The 23,921-nt window shown below is 39.5% G+C and overlaps 1 protein-coding gene across 2 annotated transcripts in view; it reads left to right on the top strand.

Annotated features, from left to right (window-relative positions):
• ZNF37A (zinc finger protein 37A) overlaps positions 1 to 23,921 on the top strand; it is a 67,554-nt gene that overhangs the window by 28,272 nt on the left and 15,361 nt on the right. For both annotated transcript variants that reach the window (XM_024761435.1, XM_024761434.1), the window contains 2 exons: positions 23,262 to 23,388; positions 23,668 to 23,763. In XM_024761435.1, coding sequence (XP_024617203.1) covers positions 23,262 to 23,388; positions 23,668 to 23,763 — 223 coding nt within the window. The remainder of the gene's footprint in view (positions 1 to 23,261; positions 23,389 to 23,667; positions 23,764 to 23,921) is intronic.

Below are 23,921 nucleotides of genomic sequence, written 5' to 3'. Positions count from 1 at the left end.
CAATGCTGTTTTGATGACTGTAGCTTTGTAGTATAGTCTGAAGTCAGGGAGCCTGATTCCTCCAGCTCTGTTTTTCTTTCTCAGGATTGCTTTGGCTATTCGGGTTCTTTTGTGTTTCCATACAAATCTTAAGACTTTTTGTTCTAGTTCTGTGAAAAATGCCATTGGTAATTTGATAGGGATTGCATTGACTCTGTAGGTTGCCTTGGGTGAATATTGTCATTTTTACACTATTGATTCTTCCAATATAAGAACATGGTATAACCTTCCATCTGTTTGTATCATCTTCAGTTTCTTTCAGCAGTATCTTATAGTTTTCAGAGTACAGTCTTTTGCCTCCTTAGGTAGGTTTATTCCTAGGTATTTTATTCTTCTTGAGGTGATGGTAAATGGGATCGTTTTAAAATCTCTCATTCTGATCTCCCATTGTTAGCGTATAGAAATGCAACAGATTTCTGTTTATTAGTTTTGTATCCTGCAACTTTGCCAAATTCGTTGATGAGCTCTGGTAGTCTTCTGGTAGCACCTATTAGGATTTTCTATGTATAATATCATATTATCTGCAAACACTGACAGTTTTACTTCTTCCTAATTTTGATTCCTTTTATTTCTTTTTCTTATCTGATTGCAATGGCTAGAACTTCCAAAACTATGTTGAATAAAAGTTGCAAGAGGGACATCCTTGTCTTGTTCCTGATCTTAGAGGAAATGCTTTCAGCTTTTCATTGTTGAGTATGATGTTAGCTGTAGGCTTGTCATATATGGCCTTTATTGTGCTGAGGTATGTTCTCTCTATATTTATTTTCTGAGGAGTTTTATCATAAATGGATATTGAATTTTGTCAAAAGCTTTTTCTGCATCTATTGAGATAAACATATGGGTTTATTCTTTAAGTTATTAATGTGGTCTGTCACATTGGTTGATTTGCAGATATTGAAAAATCCTTGCATCCCTGAGATAAATTCTACTTGACTGTGGTGTGTGATCCTTTTAATATATTGTTGAATTCGGTTTGCCAATATTTTATCGAGGGTTTTTGCATCAGTGTTCATCAGTGATATTATCCTGTAATTTCTTCTTTGTCGTGTCTTTGATTTCGGTATCAGGGTAATGCTGGCCTTGTAGAATGAGTTTGGAAGCATTTCTTCCTCTGCAATTTTTGGGAACAGGTTGAGAAGGATAGGTGTTAACTCTTTTCTAAATGTTTGGTAAAATTCACCTGTGAAGCCATCTGGTCCTGAACTGTTGTTTGTTGGGAGGTCTGTTTGTTTGTTTTGCTTCATTTTTAATTGCAGATTCAATTGCTGGTAAGTGGTCTGTTCATACTTTCTGTTTCATCCTGGTTCAGTCTTGGGAGATTTTCATTTATTGTAATTTGTCCATTTCTTTCAGGTTGTTCATTTTATTAGCATATAGTTGTTCATAGTAATCTCTTATGATGCTTTGTATTTCTGTGGTGTCGGTTGTAACTTCTCCTTTTTCATTTGTGATATTGATTTGGGCCCTTTCTTTTTTCCTTGATGAGTCTGGCTAAAAGTTTATCAATTTTGTTTATCTTTCTGAAGAACCAGCTCTGAGTTTCATTGAAGTTTTTTATTCTCTATTTCATTTTTTATTGCTCTGATTTTTATGATTTCATTCCTTCTACCTTTGGGTTTTGTTCTTTTTCTAGTTCTTTTAGATGTAAGCTTAGGGTGTTCATTTGTTCTTGTTTCCTGAGGTAAGCTTGCATCACTATAAACTTCCTTTTTAGAACTGCTTTTTCTACATCCTATATATTTTGGACCATTGTGTTTTAGTTTTCATTTGTCTACAGGTATTTTTAAATTTCCCTTTGATTTCTTCAGTGATCCATTGATTGTTTAGTACCATATTGTCTAGCCTCCACATGTTTGTGTTTTTTGCAGTGTTTTCTTGTAGTTGATTTCTAATTTCATGGCGTTGTGGTCAGAAAAGATGCGTGATATGATTTCAGTTTTCTTAAATTTACTGAGGCTTATTTTTTTTTGGTGTCCTAGCATGTGATCTATCCTGGAGAATGTTCCATGTGCACTTGAAACGAATGTGTATTCTGCTGCTTTTGGATGGAATGCTATATAAATATCAATTAAGTCCATTTGGTCTATTGTGTCATTTAAGGCCAGTGTTTCCTTGCTAATTTTCTGTCTGTATGGACTGTCCATTGATTCAAGTGAGGTGTTAAAGTCCCCCACTATTACTGTTACTGTCGATTTCTCCCTTTATATTTAGTATCTGTTTTATGTATTTAGGTGCTCCTGTATTGGGTACATATATGTTAATGAATGTCATATCCTCTTTTTGTGTTGATCCCTCGTTATGTAACCTTCTTTGTCTTTTGTTAAAGACTTTGTTCTAAAATGTATTTTGTGTGATAAGGGTATTGTTACCTCTGCTTTCTTGTTGTTTGTTTGCATGAAATATGTTTTTCCATCCCCTCACTTTCAGTCTGTATGTGGCTTTAGCTCTGAAGTAAGTCTCTTCTAAGCAGCATATAGATTGGTCTTGTTTTTTAATCAGTCAGCCACACCATGTATTTTGATTGCAGCATTTAGTCCATTGATGTTTCAAGTAATTATTGATAGGTACATACTTATTGCCATTTTATTAGTTGCTTTATTCTCATTACTAATGCTTCACAGTCTTTAGTAAATTGCTTATTTCTATTTCAGTAGTTGCTTTTTCAGGGATTTTCTCTTGCTCTTCAATTGAGACAAATTCTTCCTGTCTTCTCATTTGGCTTAACTTACTGTGTCTCTATGAAATAGGTGAAGCAGTTATCTACTGCAATCCTGAAGAGGTGACCTTATGTGGGAGCATTCCCATACTGTCTGCGTGTGCCCAGTGGCTTTGGTGGTATAGCTGGATTTGACTTGAACACAAGTCATGTCTTTTCTCAGGTTCTGCTGGCAGTTATCACATTGATAGTAGGTGTTGCTGGAGATGTAGGGACTAGGGCTGGATACAGGTTTGAGCTCAGGCTTCCCCTCTGCTCAGTGGCTGTCTCTGCCCTGTTGGGGTTGGGGGTGGGTTCTGTGTTGCTGGTCTAGAAGCCCTGAGGGCTGGGTCCAAGCTGGCTCCATTCTCTTTAAGTATGTGCTCTCCCATTCCCAGCACTGGCACCCTTACTCCAGAGGGAAGCAGCTCTGGAGCAAGGTAGGGTACTTGGCTTGAGCCCCGCGCACAGACCATGGCAGTCCTGCCAGGGCAGAGATCTGGACTGCTGATGCACTGCCTGTGTGAGTGCCAGCAATGTCTGCCCCCCCTTTCTCCAACGCTGCTTTGGGTCTGAGCCTCCTTTTTCCCTCACAGCTGGGCTCTTCCCTTGCCCTCTGCTTCCCTTGACCTGGTGTGGAGTTGTGCTGTAGAACAAGTAGGGCCCATGTGGGCTCTCAGTGTGGGTCTGGGCATGTGGTGTTCTTACTGCAGATGGAGATCATGGCTGCTTCTGATGTGCTGTGTAAGCACCAGTAATGGCTGTCCCTGCTCTGTTCAGATGCCATATTGGGTTTGAGCCACCTCTGTTACACACATCTTGGACCTCACCCAGTGAGGAGGTGCACTGTGAAGCAAGTGGTGCTTGAGCGTTTGCTGGGCTCAGGCTTGGGTGCCTGCTGGGTCAGTCGCAGGAAATTGGTCAGCCATGAATGCGGTTTTCAGTCTGCCTTGCTTCAGGAGCAAGCAAGCATGTGCATGCTCCTCACTGGCAAAGTCCAGGTTTCCCATAGCCTTCCTATTACTCTTACTGGCACTCCAACCAGCCGAGGGGCTCAGCTTTCCTATGTTGGGTCCCTGAATATGTTGCTCGACCACTCTCTCCCCAGAGAGGATTTCCATCTGTCTAATCTCCCTTTTCTTCCATGTCTTCTCTCAGGGGCACAGGTTCCAGCCTGATCACTTCTCTTAACTTCCTACCTGATTCTGTATGGATCTTTCTTACAACCTTGGTTGTACAGGATTCTTTCTGCCAGTCTCCAGTTAGTTTTTAAGTGAGAATTGTTCCACATCTAGGAGTATGTTTGATGTGTTTGTGGGGAGAGGTGAGTTCCACGTCATACTGTGCTAAGTTGATCTTCCTCTGTCAAGTGAGTAGTTTGCCCACTAAGTTAAATCTGGTCTCACTTATTTACAAAGACCTATAATATAGATGTACTTGGAGACATTCTCAAAGTAACTAGGAGATTTGGGTATGATATTAGGGTTTTACAAAGTTACAAAGCAAAGAATAATAAAAAACAAATCACCAAGAAGTAGTTATTGAATCCAGAGAATCCTCAAGGGCTCAGGGTAAGATGGATCATTTTTCATATGAAAGTTAGAATTATTTTTCATCCTTAAATTCTCCAGTTTTCTCAGAAAGATCTTGTACTCATATTTAAAGTATAAGAAATCAATGAACCCTTCAACTGATTTTATCACAACTTTATTCATCACAAAAATAAATCTTTTAATTAATGTTTATTTAACTCAGGTATTCATTCAGCAACTACTTATGAGAATCTACTAAGTATCCTTTGCTCTGTACTGTAGGTTCTAACAAAAATGAAATATTGGCCCCTGCAAAAGAGCCGCTCTCAGTGGGGCACAAGTGGGAGATGGGCGCACTGATAGAATACTTGAAAAGCCTTGTAACTCAGGTGCACACAAAATTCTGCTTCATATTCTTTTTTAAGAAATTGCAGCTGTTTTATTGATCACCTTATCACACTACCCTGTAGTAAAAAATATGAATACGTTGATGTTTAAGTGTTGTTTGAAAAAGTTTCCTGTCATGATAAAACTCTCAGTCTTATTATTTCAACTAATCAAAGTGAATATATTTCAAATATTTATGAATAAGTATTAAATACAAAAGTAAAATTTTACTGGAAAAGCATCTTACAGAGATGGAGTTGGATAGATTTTTTTACAAACTAGTTTATCATTGGATGAGAATTACTAAAATGAGAAATAGAAGGCATTAATTCTATTGCAAGTTCAATTCCATGGATGTAAGCATTGAGAAAATTTGTTTGTGTAAATAAGTAGATATGAATGAATGGAGTTTTATTATAGTAATGCCTCTAAATTATTTGAATCCTTACAAATCATATGCCACTAAAGATCTAACAAAGAAAAATATACTTTTAATGATCTATCAGCTGGTAACTCTGATTAGGTTCTGTCTCAACTTAACTGAAAGCAAGTATAGTCATCCCTTGGTATTTACAGGGGATTGGTTCCAGGATCCCCTCCAAGGATATCAAAATTGATTGATGGCCTAAGTCCCTTAGTTGGCCCTCTGTATCTGCGGGTTCAGCATCCTTACATATGGAGGGTGACTGTAACTGAAAGCCACTTGACTTGTAAAATGATAAGTTCTCACTCCAGTCAGTTGTTCCTTTCTTTGATGTGCTTGAGGGTTTTGCATCGTGGGGGTATTTCACCTTAGTAAGGTTTTCCATATTCTTTATGAGTATGTTTTTTGGTAAAGAACATGTATCCTGACATTTTAATTCTAATATGAAATACTCTGCCCTTTATATTGAGAATGTAACCTGTTTTCATTTTGTTATGGTTACTTATTTGAATTTATAGTAGCTTGACTTCAATAACTTGCAAAAAACTGCTCCTTTATATCTCTGTCCCCATCCCTTTCAGTTGTTGATGTCACAAAATTACATCTCTTTCTTTCTTTCTTTCTTTCAGTATAATTGCTTTACAATGGTGTGTTAGTTTCTGCTTTATAACAAAGTGAATCAGCTATACATATACATATATCCCTATATCTCTTCCCTCTTGCTTCTCCCCCCCTCCCACCACAAAATTACATCTTTCTATAATGTGTGCTCCAAAACAAAAACGAATAATTCTTTTAAATGTCTTAGTCTCCAAATTATGTAGGAAAAATAAGATTTGGAATTACAAACCAAAGTTACATTAATACTTTTATTCTAAATTTTAAAAAATGTATAACTCTCTTAAATCACATAAAAAAGACCAACTACAGTTAAAAATGATTGCTATAGTAATACTAGTTCTATAATTGCCTATGTATTTGCCTTTATTGGATCTTTATTTGTACAGCTTCAAGTTACTGTCTAGTGTCTTTTCATTTTACCTTGCAGAACTCCCTTGAGCATTTCTTGCAGGGCACATCTAGTGGTCATGAACTCACTCAACTTTTGTTTATCTGGAAATATCTTGGTTTCTTCCTGACTTTTTGAAGGACAGTTTTGGTGGATATAGTATTCTTAGTTGACAGGTGTTTTCATTTAGCCCTTGAATATACAGAAGTGCTGTCTTCTGACCGCCAAAGTTTCTGATGAGAAGTCTGAAGGTAATCTTAACTGAGGATCTGTTGTATGTGATGAGTCTCTTCTCGCTGCTTTCAAGATTCACTCTGTCTTTTGAAAGTATGATCATAAAGCGTCTTGATATGGGCCTCTGATTTCATTTTACTTGGAGTTTGTCGAGCTTCTTGGATGTTTATATTCATGTATCTCATTAAATTTGGGAACTTTTCATTCAAATATTAGTTTGTCAAATATTTTTTGTATATTTCTGTGAATTTCTTCAAAGATTCTCTGTGCCCCTTTCTCTTTCTCTCCTTCTTCTGAGACTCCCATGATGTGTATTTTGCTCCAGCTGATGGTGTTTCACAGGTCCTATTGCTCTGTTCACTTTTCTTCAATCTTTGTTCTTTCTGTTCATCAGCATTGATAATTTCCATTGTCCTATCTTAAAGTTCACTGATTCTTTTTCCTACCATCTCAAATCTGCCTTTGAATATCTGTATGAATTTTTCATGTTATTGTACTTTTCAGCTGCATAACTTCTTTCTGGTTTCCTTTTAGGTTTTCTGTATCACTGACATTTCCATTTTTCTCACACATCATGTTCTTGACTTTGTTCACATCTTCAAGTTCTTTGAGCATTGGTAAGATAGTGGTTTTAAAGTCTTTGTCTGATATATCTGCCATTACGTCTTTTGCAGGGACAGATTCTGTTGATTTATATTTTTCTTTTTCACGGACCATACTTTCCTGCTTTTTTGTATACTTTACTCTGTGTGTGTGTGTGTATATAAATATGGAATTTCTGGCTTATATGGCAATTTTATGTTTAACTTTTTGAGGAACAGCCAAACTGTTTTCCACAGTATCTTGAACCATTTTTCATTTCCACCAGAAATGTATGATGGTTCCAGATTCTCTAATTCTGGCCAAAATGTGTTTTCTGCTTTTTGATTATAGTCATCCTAGTGTGGGTAAAGTGGTACCTCATTGTGGTTTTGATTTGCATTTCCTAAATGATTAATGATGTTGAGCATTTTTTCATGATTTGGACATTAAAAAAAAATCTTCAGAGAAATATCCAGTTAAGTCCTCTAAACGTATTGTATTTGAGCTGTTTTTCCTTTTCGTTGAGTTGTAAGAGTTCTATGTATATTCTGGATAATCAGGTATTAGATACATGATTTGAAAATGTTTTCATCCATTCTGGATATTGTCTTTTTTCTTTCTTGATAAGATACTTTCGTTTTAATTTTGATGAAGTCCAATTTATCTGTTTTTACTTTTATTGTTTATGCGTTACTGTCATATCTCAAAATACATTACCAAATTTTATATTTCATTCTAAGAGTTTTATGGCTTTACCTCTTATATTTAGATCCATGTTGATTTAATTTTTGAATATGGTGTTGACATAGTTGTCTAACATCATTCTTTCCTTGAGATATACTGTTGACCCAGGTCCAGACTATTCTTTCCCCATTGAATGGTCTTGGCCCACTTGTTGAAAATCAGTGGTCCAGAGATATGTGTTTATTTCTGGATTCTCTATACTGTTCTGGTGGTCTTTGTGTTTGTTTTTTAATATTATTTATTTGGTTGCATGGGGTCTTAGTTGCAGCAGGCGGGCTCCTTAGTTGTGGCTTCAGGGCTCATTAGTTGTGGCATGCAGGCTCCTTAGTTGTGGCATGCGAACTCTTAGTTGCGGCATGCGTGTGGGATCTACTTCCCTGACCAGGGATCAAACCTGGGCCTCCTGCATTGGGATCATGGAGTCTTATCCACTGTGCCACGAGGGAAGTCCCCGGTCTTCATGTTTATACTTACACCAGTACCTATAGCTTTGTACTAAGTTTTGAAATCAGGAAAGTGACTCTTCCCAATTTGTTCTTTTTGTTTGTTTAAGATTGTTTGTGCTATTTACGACTGCTTGCAATTCCATAATTTTTAGTATCAGGTTTTCCATTTGTGCAGAAAAGGCTGTTGGAATTTTAATAGGGATTGCATTGAGTTTTCAGATCACTCTTGGTATTACTGCTTTTTTTAAAATATTTTTTTATTTGGCTGGATCTTTAGTTGCAGCATGCACGTGGGATCTAGTTCCCTGACCAAAGATCAAACCTGGCCTCCCGGCATTGGGAGCGCGGAGACTTAGCCACTGGACCACCAGGGAAGTCCCAGTACTGCCATTTTAACAATACAAAGTCTTCTAATCTATGAGCATGGAATATCCTTCCATTTATTTAGGTCTTCTTCAAGTTCTTTTCACAGTTTTTTTGTAGTTTTGCATATCCCTGGTTAAATTTATTACTAGGTATTTTACTCTACTGGATAATATTGTAAATAGAATTTTTTTTTAATTTACTTTTTGGGTTGTTCATTGCTGGTATAGAAAAAAAAAACCCTGATTGTTGTGTGTTGATTTTGCACTGTTATATAAATAAGTTCCTTTGTACCTTTTTAAAAAAATAGATTCCACATATGAGTGACATCATATGATATTTGTCTTTATCTGTCTTACTTTGCTTAGTATGATAATCTCTAGGTCCATCCATGTTGATACAAATGGCATTATTTCATTCTTTTTTATGGTTGAGTAATACTGCATTGTATGTATGTAGCACATCTTATTTATCTATTCCTCTGTCAATAGACATTTAGGTTGCTCCCATGTCTTGGCTATTGTAAACAGTGCTGCAGTGAACATAGGCATGCATGTATCTATTCGGATTATGGTCTTCTCTAGGTCTATGCCCAGGAGTGGGATTGCTGGATCATATGGTAGTTCTATTTTTAGTTTTTTAAGGAACCTCCAATCTCTTCTCCATAGTGGTTTTACCAATTTACATTCCCACCAACAGTATAGATGGGTTTCCTTTTCTCCACACCCTCTCCAGCATTTATTGTTTTTTAGACTTTTTGGTGATAGCCATTCTGACTGGTGTGAGGTGATACCTCATTGTAGTTCTCATTTGCAATTCTCTGATAATTAGTGATGTTGAGCATCTTTTCTTATGCATTTTGGCAATCTTTATTTCTTCTTTGGAGAAATGTCTATTTAGATCTTCTGCCCTTTTTTTTTTTTTTTTTTTAACATACATAGAGCTGCATGAGCTGTTTGAACATTTTGGAGATTAATCCCTTGTTGCTCACGTCGTTTGCAAATATTTTCTCCCATTCTTTGGGTTGTTTTTTCATTTTGTTGATGGTTTCTTTTCCGTGCAAAAGCTTTTAAGTTTCATTAGGTCCCATTTGTTTATTTTTGTTTTTATTTCCGTTATTCTAGGAGATGGATCAAACAAGATATTGCTGCAATTTATGTCAAAGGGTGTTCTTCCTATGTTTTCCTCTAAGAGTATTACAGTTTCTGGTCTTACATTTAGGTCTTTCATCCATGTTGAGTTTATTTTTGTGTGTGGTATTAAAGAATGTTCTAATTTCATTCTTTTGCATGTAGCTGTCCAGTTTTCCCAGCACACCATTTTTTGAAGAGACTGTCTTTTCTCCATTGTATAGTTCTTGCTCCTTTGTCATACATTAATTTTTTTGTGTGTCACTTAGATATGATTTACAATTTCACTTCCAAAGGTCCTTTTCAGAAGACGGCTTTTCAACGAATCTTATTTAACACAAAGTGTAGAAATTTGTTAGTTTACTAACTCTACTTTTGTCATACATTGGCAATCTCTTTACTATCTAGAGACTAGATGTTATAAAACTGGGACCCATTTGTCCAGTATATACATAATATATACAGTAAAGTTAAATGAAATGCATATAACACATAGAGCAATGGGTAAGTTGAAATGTTCTAGTACACACTGGCAAAACATCTTTTGCCATCTTCCCTCCCACCTCCCTCGACCCAATGAACAAGCAGAGAAGTACACTGTTCAGAGGGGAGGTTTAACAATTCCATTTCTGAAGACAGTATTTCCCATCAGTTTTTAAAAGATATTTACAAGAAGCATTATTCTACTGCTTCTACTTTTAAATACATCAAGCACTTCTAAATATCTAGAAAGACTAGATATTTCAAATAAGAACTTACTTGTGCACTATGTACACAGCACTGTTAAATAAAATTGCACACGTGTAACAATGGTTATAATCTGAGGTATCTTCTAAATAGGACCATTTTGGCCTGAACTATTCCCTCCCTTACTTCCTTCTCTCCACCACCAATCCAGTGGACAAGTACAGGCATGTGTAATCTTAGAGGTAGTTGAGCAAATTCATACCCAAAAGTCATTTACACAAGATAAGCTTCCCTATGAATTTCAACACAAATTGTACAAAATGTGCTAACTGTACTACTTTGTCACACACTAGCAACCCCTTTAACATCTAGAGACTAGATGTTGCAAAATTAGCACTCATTTGTCCATTATATACACTATATACACAGCAAAACAAAATACACATAACATACAAAAAATGGTTTTGTCTGAAAATGTCCAGGTACAAACACACTAGCATATTACCTTTTGCAATTCTTTCCCTCCCATCTCCTCCAAACCACTGAACAAGTTAGACAGTAGTATACTGCTCACAGAGGCGATTTAACATTCCCCAAGATAGTACTTCCTATGAATTTTAGCAAAAATATATTTACAAAGAGATATTTTACTACCTCTACATTTACCATACGCTGGGCACTTCTAAACATATAGCTGGACTAGATGTTTCAAATAAGGACTTAATTTGTCCACTATATACAGAGCAGTCTTGAATAAACTACACACATGTGACAGTTATAATCTGAAAGTGTCTTTAACACATGTGCATTCTAGCCTAAGACCAACCTCCTTCCCTTCTCTCCCATCTCCACCAACCCAGAGAGCTATACTGCCCAAGTTTTCAGAAGACAATCTTTCCCAGAAATTTTAACACAAAATGTACTATTTACTAACTCTATTTTTGTCATATTCTGGCAACCTTTATAACATCTAGAAAGACTAGATGTTGTAAATTAGGACTCATTTGTCCATCATATAGACTTCATACACAGCAAAGTGAAACAAAATGCATGAACGTAAAAAAGACAGTAGTTAATCTTGCCTCACTATAAATACACTGGCACAGAGGTCTTTTCACTTCTTTCTCCTCCACCCGACCTTGAACCAGAGCACAAACGCAATGCATACTGTTTAAAGAGGTGGTTTGGCCAACCTTGCCCCCCCTCCAAATAAAGAACAATATTTCATATGAATTTTAATGAAAAGATATTTACAAAATGTCTTTTTATTACTTCTACTTTTAATATATATCAGGCACTTCAAAACATCTAGAATGATTAGATATTTCAAAAAAGTACTTATTGTCAACTGTATATACAGTAGTGAGGAATAAAATACCCACAAAAAAAATGGTTGTAGTATGGAAATGTCTTATAAGTATGACCATTCTGCCACAGAACTTTCTTTTCTTCCTCCTCAAGGTTTTGCATTCCATGTCCTTTAACCCACTGAACAAATGTGGACCTCTGTGGCTCCTTTCTATTGTTTTCTTCATCTCTATTTCATTTATTTCTGCTCTGATCTTTATGATTTCTTTCCTTATACTAACCTAGGGTTTTGTTTGTTCTTCTTTCTCTAGTTTCTTTAGGTGTAAGGTTAGGTTGTTTGAGATTTTTCTTGTTTCCTGAGGTAGTATTGTATTGCTATAAACTTCCCTCTTAGAACTGCTTTTGCTCAGTCCCAAAGGTTTTGAGTCATCATGTTTTTGTTGTCATTTGTCTCTAGGTATTCTTTGAATTCCTCTTCACTTTCTCCAGTGACCCATTGGTTGTTTAGTAACATATTGTTTAGCTTCCAAGTGTTTGTGTTTTCTACAGTTTTTTGCCTGTAAGTGATTTCTAATCTCATAACGTTTTGGTCAGAAAAGATGCTTGCTCTGATTTCAGTTTTCTTAAATTTAATGAGGCTTGATTTGTGGCCCCAGATGTGATGTATCCTGGAGAATGTTTCTTGTACACTTGAGAAGAAAGTGTATTCTGCTGCACTGGGAGGGAATGTTCTCTAAATATCATTTAAGTCCATCTCGTCTAATATGTCATTTAAGGCTGTGTTTCCATATTGATTTTCTGTCTGGATAATCTGTCCATTGATGACAGTGGGGTATTAAAGTCCCCCACTATTACTGTGTTACTGTCAATTTCTTTTTTTTATGGCTGTTAGCATTCACCTTATATATTGAGGTGCTCCTTTATTGGGTGCATATATATTTGCTATTGTTATATCTTCTTCTTGGATTGATCCCTATATCATTATGTAGTGTCCTTCTTTTTCTCTTGTAACAGTCTTTATTTTAAATGTCTTTTTTTGTTTGTTTGTTTTTGTGGTACGCAGGCCTTTCAGTGTTATGGCCTCTCCCGTTGCAGAGCACAGGCTCTGGACGCGCAGGCTCTGGACCCGTGGGCTCAGCGGCCATGGCTCAAAGGCCCAGCTGCTCCGCAGCATGTGGGATCTTCCCGGACCGGGGCACGAACCAGTGTCCCCTGCATCGGCAGGTGGACTCTCAACCACTGCGCCACCAGGGAAGCCCCAGTCTTTATTTTAAAGTGTATTTTGTCTGATATGCTTATTGCTACTCCAACTTTCTTGTGATTTACATTTGCATGGAATATTTTTTTGCATCCCCTCACTTTCAGTTTGTATGTGTCCCTAAATCTGAAGTGGGTCTCTTGTAAACAGCATATATACGGGTCTTGTTTTTGCATCCATTCAGCCAGTCTCTATCTTTTGGTTGGAGCATTTAATCCATTGGCATTTAAGGTAGTTATTGATTTGTTTGTTCCTATTGCCATTTTCTGAATATTTTTGGATTTGTTTTTGTAGATCTTTTTTCTTCTCTTTCTGTTTTGTTCTCTTGAGGTTTGATGACTATCTTTAGTGTTATGTTTGGGTTGCTTTTTCTTTTTGCGTGTATATCTATTGTAGTTTTTTGGTTTGAAGTTCCCATGTGGTTTTGATACAGTAGTCTATATAAGATTGTTTCAAGTTGCTGGTCTCTGAATTTCAAATGCAATCCCCTTTTCCTGCATTTGTACTCTCCTCTTCTAATGGCTGCTGGTTTTGATATCATATTTGTGTGTGGATGATTTTCTACTTTTACTGTATCCTTCCCTTTACTGGTGAGGTTTCCCATTTGTGATTTTCTTATTTCTAGTTGTGGCCTCTTTTTTTTTTCCTTCCCCTGCCTAGAAAAGTTCCTTTAGCATTTGTTGTAAAACTAGTTTGGTGATGCTAAATTCTTGTAGCTTTTGCTTGTCTGTAAAGCTTTTGATTTCTCCATCAAGTCTGAATGAGAGCCTTGGTGGGTCAAGTATTCTTGGCTTTAGGTTCCTCTTTTTCATCACTTCAAATATATTGTGTCACTCCCTTCTGGCCTGCAGAGTTTCTGCTAAGAACTCAGCTGATAACCTAGTGGGGATGCCCTTTTATGTTATTTGATGCTTTTCCCTTTTTGCTTTTAAGGTTTTTTTCTTTGTATTTAATTTTTGTTAGTTTGATTAATATGTGTCTCAGCACATTCCTCCCAGATGGGACTCTGCACTTCCTGGACTTGGGTGACTGTTTCCTTTCCCATGTTAAGGAAGTTTTCAGCTGTTATCTCTTCAAATATTTTCTCAGGCCATTTCTCTTCCTATTCTTCTTCTGGGACCCCATAATGCAATTGTTGGTGCATTTAATATTGCCCCAGAGGTCTCTGAGACTGTCCTCATTTCTTTTCATTCTTTTTTGCTTTATTCTGCTCTGTGGAAGTGATTTCCACCACTCTGTTTTCCAGCTCAGTTATTCATTCTTCCACCTCAGTTATTCTGCTATTGATTCCTTTTAGTATAGTTTTCATTTCAGTTATTGTGTTGTTCATCTCTATTTGTTTGTTCTTTAAGTATTCTAGTTCTTTGTTAAACATTTCTTGTATCTTCTCAGTCTGTGCCTCCATTCTTTTTCCGAGATTTTGGATCATCTTTACTATCATTACTCTGAATTCTTTTTCAGGTAGATTGTCTATCTCCTTTTCATTTAGTTCTTCTTTGGGTTTTTAGGTTGTTCCTTTGTCTGCAATATATTTCTCTGTCCTCTCATTTTGTCTAAATTTCTGTGCTTGTGGTCTCCTTTCTGCAGGCTTCAGGATAGTCGTTCCTCTCGCTTCTGGTGTCTGACCCCTGGTGGGTGAGGTTGGTCCAGGGGCTTGTGCAGGCTTCCTCATTGGAGGGACTGGTGCCTGCTGTCTGGAGGGCGGAGCTGGGTCTGGTTCTTCTGGTGGGCAGGGCCGTGTCAAAGTGTTGGTTTTGAGATGGTTGTGAGCTCAGTACAACTTTAGACAGCCTGTCTACTGATGGGTGGAGCTGTGCTCCTGTCTTGCTGGTTGTTTGACCTGAGGCTTTCTAGCACTGGAGCCTTCAGGCTGTTGGGTGGGGTCGGGTCTTGGTGCCGAAATGGGGACCTCCAGGAGTGCTCACGCTGATCACTATTCCCTGGGGCCTCCACTGCCAGTGTCCTTGCCCCCACAGTGAGCTACAGTCGGTCCCCGCCTCCCCAGGAGACCCTCCAAGACCCCTAGATAGGTCTGCCAGGTTCCTTTGGAGGTACTGCTTTGTGCTGTGTCCCAGTGCACATGAGGCCTAGTGTGCATGGCCTCCAAGAGTGGAGTCTGTTTCCCCCAGCCCTGTGGAGCTCCTGCACTCAAGCCCTGCTGGCCTTCAAAGCTAAATGCTCTAGGGGTTTTTCCTCCCAGTGTCAAACCCTCAGACTGTCTTGGAGGACTATTTTTTTAAATTTAATTATTTTATGTGTTTATTTTTGGCTGCACTGGGTCTTCATTGCTGCACGCAGGCTTCCTCTAGTTGTGGCGAGCAGGGGCTACTCTCCATTGCAGTGTGTGGGCTTCTCATTGCAGTGGCTTTTCTTGTTGCGGAGCACAGGCTCTAGGCACATGGGCTTCAGTAGTTGTTGCACACAGGCTCAATAGTTGTGGCTCACAGGCTCGAGTACAGGCTCAGTAGTTGTGGCACACAGGCTTAGTTGCTCCGCAGCATGTGGGATCTACCTGGACCAGGGCTCGAACCCATGTCCCATGCATTGGCAGGTGGTTTCTTAACCACTATGCCACCTGGGAAGCCCTGCAGGGCTATTTTTATGTGGGAAAGTCTGTGTAGCCTGCATGGGTTTAACATTTTTTGGTCCAAGGGCTGTCTTCAGTATGGGTGTCTGCCATCTTTTTCTTCAGCTTATGCTTATCACCTTGGTAAGAGGTGTGACTGATGTTTTAGTGACCAGATCCTGCACCGGGTATTGAGCAGGGTCTCCTCTTTGCTCTGTGGTTGTCACTGCCCTGTTGGGGGTGGGGTCTGCTCCCTAGTTGTTGAAGAGACCCCCAGTCTGTTTCTTTTTTTTTTTTTTGCGGTACACGGGCCTCTCACTGTTGTGGCCTCTCCCGTTGCGGAGCACAGGCTCCGGACGCGCAGGCTCAGTGGCCATGGCTCACGGGCCCAGCCGCTCCACGGCATGTGGGATCTTCCTGGACCAGAGCACAAACCCGTGTCCCCTGCATCGGCAGGCGGACTCTCAACCACTGCGCCACCAGGGAAGCCTCCCAGCCTGTTTCTTAGCTGTGTTTCTGATCTGTGGTGCAAGGTAGGCTGTATTGGAGCACTCCCACTGGGAGAGAAGCCCCTGAGTACACCTCCTCTGCATGTGTTTACTTCTGAGCGTGCTCTGCTGTATCACCTTTCACCCGTTGTCCGAGCTCACAAACTCCAATCTCGTTGGCACTGCTTTCAGCCCCACCTTAACCATGGGTACGCCAGCAATTGGTCCTTGTTTCTCTCAGGCATTGTTTTCACCAGGCCACCAGCATAGATCCAGGTCAGTTCCCAGGACTGCAGTAACCATGCATCTGGAACCACTGTGGGCGCTGTGGAGGCAATGCATACTCTGGCCTGGCCAGTCTCCCACATGTACTTGCTCAAAGTCCACAGCTGCTAAAGCTAGACCCATCTCAGCTGCAGGAACACTTGTCCCTTCAGATGTTCCTGAGGTGCTGAGTTTATAAAGCCAGTTGTGGGGGTGTAATTCTGTGGTTCACACAGTGGGAGGAGAGATTTCAGCTCTTCTTTCTTAGTTGCATGGGTCCTGGGGCTCTGCTGTGGTTTCAGCCTCACCTCTGCACGTAGGCTACCCACAGGCATCTGCTCCCGGGGCTGCCCTGGAGCACATGAAGCCCTCCCAGGTGGGAGGGGGCTGAGGCAGCAACCAGGGGTGCATGAGCCTGCCCAGGCAGGAGGGGGTAGAGATGGCCACTGACTGTGCCATGTGTGCCTGCCCAGGCCAGAGGGGCTGGGAGCGGCCACCAGGGGCACATAAGCCCGCTCTGGCAGGAGCCCCTCCTAGTGGCATCCCCTGGCCTTTTCCCCTGAGCATTCCCAGTTATGGAGCTCCTCACTCCCACCCCTTCACATTGCCTCCTTGCAGCCAATAGCAGTCCTCTTTTCAGATCTGTTCTCCAAGCACCCTGTTTCAGCACCCAGCCCCCGTTGTACTGGTGGACGCACCTCAGCCTGGGGTGCACAGGGCTGTGGCATGGACCACCTTTATAGGTCTCACTCTGTCTGGCCTGCCACAGACAGATTGTTGCTCTCTCCTCCAAGCCCCTGAAGCTCCCCTTTTGTCCCAACTGATCTCGCCACTGGTGAGGGGGCTCTCAGGTGTGGCAACCTCTCCTCTCCTTTAGCTCCACAACAGAGGTGCAGTCCATCCTGTTTCTGGGCTTTTTTTTTTTTTTTCCTTTGGTCCTATGTGCTTACATGGGGTTCTTTCTTGTCTTTTTAGGTGTCTGAGGACCTCTGCTAGTTTTCAGCAGGTGCTCTGTGAGAACTGTTCCATTGGCAGATGTGGTCTTGATGCGTTTTTGGGGGGAGGTGAACTCCATGTCCTCCTCCTCCATCATCTTGACTCCTAGCATATTTAATACAGTTGACTTAAAGCCTGTGTTTAGGAAGTTCAATGTCTGGTCTTCTTAGGGACATTTCTGTCAATTTATATTTTTCCTTTGATTGGGCCATACTTTTTTGTTTCTTTGCTTTTTTGCTTCTTTGTGATTTTGTTGTTGAAACTGGACATTTGTGTATCATAATGTTGTAATTTTAGAAATTACTTTCTTGCTCTTCTCCAAATTTTGCTGTTCTTGATTGATGAAGATTACAGTTATCCAAATGACTCTTCCAAACTGCTTTTGTTTGTTTGCAAAGTCTGTATTTCTTATCTGTGGTCACTGAATTCTCTATTCCTTTAGCTTGTGTTCAGTTAGTGTTTTGAACATCCATCATCTCATATAGGTACAACACTAAAGAAATAGAAAAAAAAAATTTTCCTTGCGATGAGAATGCTTAGGATTTACTACTCTCTTAACTTTCATTTATAACGTACAGCAGTGTCATCTTTATCATGTTGTACATTACATCCCTAGCACTTACCTTATAACTGAAAGTTTGTATGTTTTGTCTACCTTCATCTAATTCCTCTTCCCCCTCCTCCCCACGTCTAGTAGCCACAAATCTGATCTCTTTTTCTCTGAGTTGGTCTGTTTGCTTTTGAAGTATAATTGACTTACAGCACTATTTTAGTTCCTTGTATACAACATAGTGATTCTACATTTCTGTAAGTTTCAAAATGATCACCAGTAATATGTCATTTGTTACTATATGAAGATATTATATAATTATGTTCTCCACACTCTACATTTTATACCTGTGACTCTATTATTTTGTTAAGTGGAAGTTTGCACCTCTTAGTCTCCCTCACCTATTTCTCTCCTTCCCCTACCAACCTCCCCTCTGGCGACCACCTATTTGTTCTCTTTATCTATGACTCTGTTTCTGTTTGGTTATATTTGTTCATTTGTTTTGTTTCTTGGATTCCAGATATAAGTGAAATATGCAGTATTTGTCTTTCTCTGTCTGACTTATTTCACTTAGCACAGTACCCTGTAGGTACACCCATGTTGTCACAAATGGCAAGACTTCACTCTTTTTATGGCTGAGTAATATTCCATTGTGTACATGTGTATGTGTTTGTGTGTATGTATACACACACATACATACCACATTTTCATTATACATTCATCTGTTGATGAACACTTAAGGAGCTTCCACATCTTGCCTTTTGTAAGTGATGCTGCAGTGAACATGTGTGTGTGGGGGGGGTGAGCGAATATCTTTTCAAATTAGCGTTTTAATTTTCTTCAGATAAATAGCCAGTAATAGCCAGAAATGGAGTTGCTGGGTTGTATGGTAGCTCTGTTTTTAGTTTTTTGAGGACTCTCCATTACTGTTTCCCATAGTGGCTTTACCAGTTTACATTCCCACCAACAGCGTGTAAGGGTTCCCTTTTCTTCATATCCTCACCAACACTTGTTATTTTTCTTTTCAGTAATGGCCATTCTGACAGATGTGAGGTGATATCTCATTGTGGTTTTGATTTGCATTTCCCTGATGATCAGTGATGCTGAGCATCTTTTTATGTGTCTACTGGCCATCTGTATATCTTCTTTAGATAAATGTCTGTTCAGTTCCTTGCCTGGGTTTAATTGGATTGTTTTTCTGATGTCAAATTGTATGAGTTCTTTGTATATTTTGGATGTTAACCCCTTGTTGGAGATAACCATTTGCAAATGTCTTCTCCCATTCATTAGGCGGCCTTTTCATTTTGTTGATAGTTTCCTTCATTGTACAAAGCTTTTTAGTCTGACGTAGTCCCACTGGGTAGTTTTTGCTTTTGTTTCCCTTGCCTGAGCAGAATATCCAAACCATTGCTAAGATTGATGTCAGAGCCTATTTATTTTTGAATTTTATTTATTTTTTTATACAGCAGGTTCTTAACAGTTATCCATTTTATACATATTAATGTATACATGTCAATCCCAATCTCCCAATTAATCACACCACCACCACCCCCTGCCACTTTCCCCCCTTGGTGTCCACACATTTGTTCAGAGAGCCTATTTTTTGTTTGTTTGTTTTTGCCACACAGCACAGCTTACAGGATGTTAGTTCCCTGACCAGGGATTGAACTCATGCCCCCTGCAATGGAAATGCAGAGTCCTAACAACTGTACTGCCAGGGAAATACCCTGTGTATGTTTTCTTTTTTTTTTTTAATTAATTTTACTTATTTATTTTTGGCTGATTGGGTCTTCATTGCTGCGTGCGGACTTTCTCTAGTTGCGTTGAGCAGAGGCTACTCTTTGTTGCGGTGTGTGGGCTTCTTGTTGTGGTGGCTTCTATTGTTGTGGCACATGGGCTCTAGGTGCACAGGCTTTAGTAGTTGTGGCTCGCAGGCTGTAGAGCACAGTCTCAGTAGTTGTGGCACGTGGGCCTAGTTGCTCCAAGGCATGTGGGATCTTCCCGGACCAGGGCTTGAACCAGCAAGTCCCCCCTGCATATGTTTTCTTATAGAAGTTTTATGGTTTCAGGTCTTACATTTAAGTTTTTAATTCATTTTATATTTTATGGTGTGAGAAAGTAGTCCAGTTTTCCCAGCAAGAAGCTGTCTTTTCCCCATTGTATATTCTCACCTCCTTTGTGGTAGATCATCTCATACACTTTAAATTGTCTCTAGATTACTTATAATACCTAATACAAGGTAAATGCCATGTAAATAGTTGTAAATACAATGTTAATTCTATATAAATAATTGCTGTTATGTGGCAAATTCAATTTTGCTTTTTGGAACTTTCTGGAATTTTTCTTCCCCCAAATATTTTAATTCTGTGGTTGGTTGAATCTGTGGATGTGGAACCTGTCCATATGGAGGGCCAACTGTATATAGATTTTTTTTTTTTTAAAAAGTGTCCTGACTTTATAGAACGGCTGCACTTCAGCTTTGGTTTTCATTAACTGCTGGATCTCCACAGAGTGGAGGTCCACCAAGGTGCCCTAGGAGTCAGTTACTTTGTCAGTGAGTTACTTTACCAGTCATTCATCTTAGCACCTCTGCTGACCCCTGGCCCTGGTTGGAGGGCTTAGAGATTGGTAGTCTCTGGCTGTGGCTGGAAGCCGCTGCTTCTGCCCACTTCTGTGCTTGTATAAATTGTAGGTACCATGCTTCTAGTTTCTTTTGTCTGATACTATCCACTTATATCATCCAGAAGTTGCACAAAATTGTCTTTCTGGTGTATGTTATTGGCACATTTGTTTGTTTTACTTTTTATTGTTTCTTCCACTTATATTGTTGGAGGCATCAGAGATAGATGTGTGTTTTAAGTCCACCATCTTTAATTGGAAGTGTCAGTTATTTGTGAAACTGTGTTATTATTTCCCACTATTCTCTTGGCATCTGGTTCTGTTCTTACATTTCAGAAAATTTCTTCTCAGCCTTCAAAGCCTATTTTTCTTTTTTCTGCCAGCCTCTCAAATATTGGTGATCCCTCAAGTTCTGTGCTGGTATTTTTTCTTTCCTCAATTTGTCTCCTCTGTGACCATCTGATTCACTCTGGTGACTCCAGTGACAGAGTTGCAATTATCACCCAAATCCTTCTTTTCATACTACACTTCTAAATTCCAGATTCATCTATCCAAACTTACAGTTGATATTTCTACTTCCATGTTCTGAAGATATCTGGCATACTGTATGTCTAGCATCTGTTTCATTGTCACTGTGCATCTACCCTGCTCTTCCTCCTGTTTCCCCAGACTTGACAAGAGGTTTCCAGAACCTCCAAGGCAGATCATGCAGACCCTCTGGGAGTAACTCTTCCTCTCTCCCTTTGCTCAGCAAGTTCCCTGTTCAGCATCTCCGCTAATAATATAGGCGACTCCCCTCTTAATAGAGGTGATCCAGCACAGATATTTACAGCGTTGGGATTACAGCATGTGAATTGGCCAGTGGGCAGGTACCTTTTCAGGACATGCACAGGACTCAGATGTTGTTACAGAAAGGTCCTCCTTAGAGCCCACTGGATATCAGCATTTTCCCTCAATCAGAATCCAGAATGAAAAGTTCACGATCAGGTGTAGACTCTGGGATTGGAGAAAGTGTACACGTCTCCAGTGGTACTCGCACAGTAAATAGTGACAGATTGCAAACAATGCCCTCAAAAACATTCTCTCCTGCCTTCCTTAGCTTGGTACAGCTCTGTCTGCAACAAGATCCTGAGAAAAGGCCATCAGCAAGCAGTGTATTATCCCATGTTTTCTTCATACAGCCTTATTTTGAGTTTCTTTAGCAGATGAAGGAAGAAAGCCAGAGTTTAGCACTTACACTGTTGCCTCCTGCTTGTCACAGGCCATCCACAGCACCACCTTCAGCCTCACCTTGGACTGAGCTGGAATGGGATTTTCCTGATGACAAAGATTCAAACTGGAAATTCTAGGGCTGCCAAATCCTTTTATGTCCTATATACTTGACACTTCCTCCCTGCTGCTTTTTCTTCTGTATTGCTAGGTACAAATACTAGAATTATACTTGAAAATACAGCTGGGTGCACTTGAGAATCTATCATCTAGAACCACTCTGTTCAAAGGAGCATGAGTTTATAGCCCCTTCAGTTAGCTCAGAGTGCTATAACTCCAGGGAAACTTCAGAATTATTAATCTAACTACATTTAGTGTCATCTGTTCTCCAAACTTTTTTCCCAAGCTGTGACTAGCTCTTCTTTTTGATCTCTCCATATAATTTTTGAGCCAGTTAAATTTTTCAGCATTTTGTTGCCCTCAGGAGAATGAAGCCTCAGAGGACATTGCTTCCAAGTACATTTTTTACTTCCAGATTCTCTAGCCTTTTTAATCAGCTATGTTAAATCAACAGGCTAGTTTATCCTGGCATCAAACCCATTTTTGATAGAAGGGGAAATGTTTATACTTTCCCATTTTCTTCTGTTAATACTTATGGTAATATCAAACTGAGCCTCACACATTAAATGATTCACTTCAAAGAAAACAACAAACCAACTTTGGGATCATTGCTTCCTCGGCAACAATTAGTTTATATAACTAGGACGGAAGTGTGTATTTCCATTTCACTATTGGCTTCATGCTGTTCACAGCAGTGACCCGGGGTGAGTGGAGATGGGGGAAGAGAGAGAGGCTGTGCCCTAAGGGAGTGTACAGTATAATTCTGCATACATCATATACTGTCAGTCCTTTAGAGCATGGGAAGAAAATGTTAGCTTATTTATATTTTTATCTGAAAAGTAAGAACAGAATTAAGCTCTCCTCATATGTGAATTGACAGTATTTATAGATAAATATAAATAAAACTGGTGGTTCCTCAAGAATTTTATGGATTAGATGAGTGATGAAATATTTGGAGATCACCAACAGAATTTAAGCCAAATATAATTCCCTAGTTTCCTCCCCTGAGCCTTTTGCCCCTGCCTCTGCAGCCTCTATCTCATCACAGGTTCAGACCTGCTCTCCTGTCCTGTTGTACAGTCCATTGACTTGCCACGTTTTTTCAGGTCTTAACTTCTTGCAGTTTTGCCGCATATTTGCAAAGAAACTACTATTTATATTTAAGCACTGAAAGTTTTATCTGCTCAGTGAAATCCAGGGTGCTGATACTCTCACATGAACTTGCACAGAACCCCTTTATGATCTGTCTGCATTGTACATATTTGTGATATGGGTCCTTTAAGTCCTATGGTAGGTATATCTTTATATCTTTCCTTATGAGAATAAGCTCTTTGAGGCCAGGAAGAGTATATTTTTCGACTTGGAATTCTCAAAAACTAGGACACTTTTAGGCACATAAAGGCATGCAGATATTTTTCCATTAAGTAATAAATTAATCCACCAATGTTAATCACAAAGTGTAACACAAAGCAAGCTATATAGTAGAGGTCCTATGTAACATGTTCTGGTCAATTTTCAGCAGGAAATATGTTAAGAATTACTCTTTAAAATTCTTTTTCCACATCACCTGACTCTGACCACTGCAGATTGAGCAGAAGTGTGTTTTTCTAGGGATCACTGTCATTCAGGGATGTGACTGTGGGCTTCACCCAGGAGGAGTGGCAGCACCTGGACCCTGCTCAGAGGATGCTGTACAGGGACGTGATGCTGGAGAACTACAGCCACCTCATCTCAGTAGGTAGGTAGCGCTTATTTCCCATGTAGACCCCCAGTATACATGTCCTTTCTTATTTACAGAAACCTGTGGAATTTTTGTAGTATATAATAATATTTAGGTTTGGGATTTACAGGCCAAGGACAATTTATTCCTTTTGGGTACCAGAAAGAATGTGTTGTCCTCTGCCCCATAACAGGATGAGATGAGCTTTTTTTTTAATTGTATACTCTTTGAGAACAGTGTATCAAAGACCCTGACACTCATCCAATTTGTCTCATATCATATAATTATCATTCACAGGGTTTTGCATCCCTAAACCGGAAGTGATCCTCAAGTTGGAGCAAGGAGAGGAGCCATGGATATTGGAGGAAGAGTCCCCAAGCCAGAGTGTCCCAGGTGAGTCTGGGAGTTTGAGCCAGACGGAGTTTAGGGGGAAACCAGATCACAAAGGGGTAGTTCAGAGATTAAGGCCATTGAAATGGTCTTCAGGAATCATGTTTTAGTGGCTCTGGACCTTTGGAAGTAGCATGTTAACATGACTCAAATATCCAGTG

This window comes from Neophocaena asiaeorientalis, unplaced genomic scaffold (genome assembly GCF_003031525.2).
Source record: "Neophocaena asiaeorientalis asiaeorientalis breed wild unplaced genomic scaffold, Neophocaena_asiaeorientalis_V1.1 scaffold166, whole genome shotgun sequence".
In the NCBI taxonomy this organism is placed as follows: domain Eukaryota; kingdom Metazoa; phylum Chordata; class Mammalia; order Artiodactyla; family Phocoenidae; genus Neophocaena; species Neophocaena asiaeorientalis.
The sequence above is the reverse complement of the archived record's forward strand: the minus strand, read 5'-3'. Positions and strand labels throughout refer to the sequence as shown.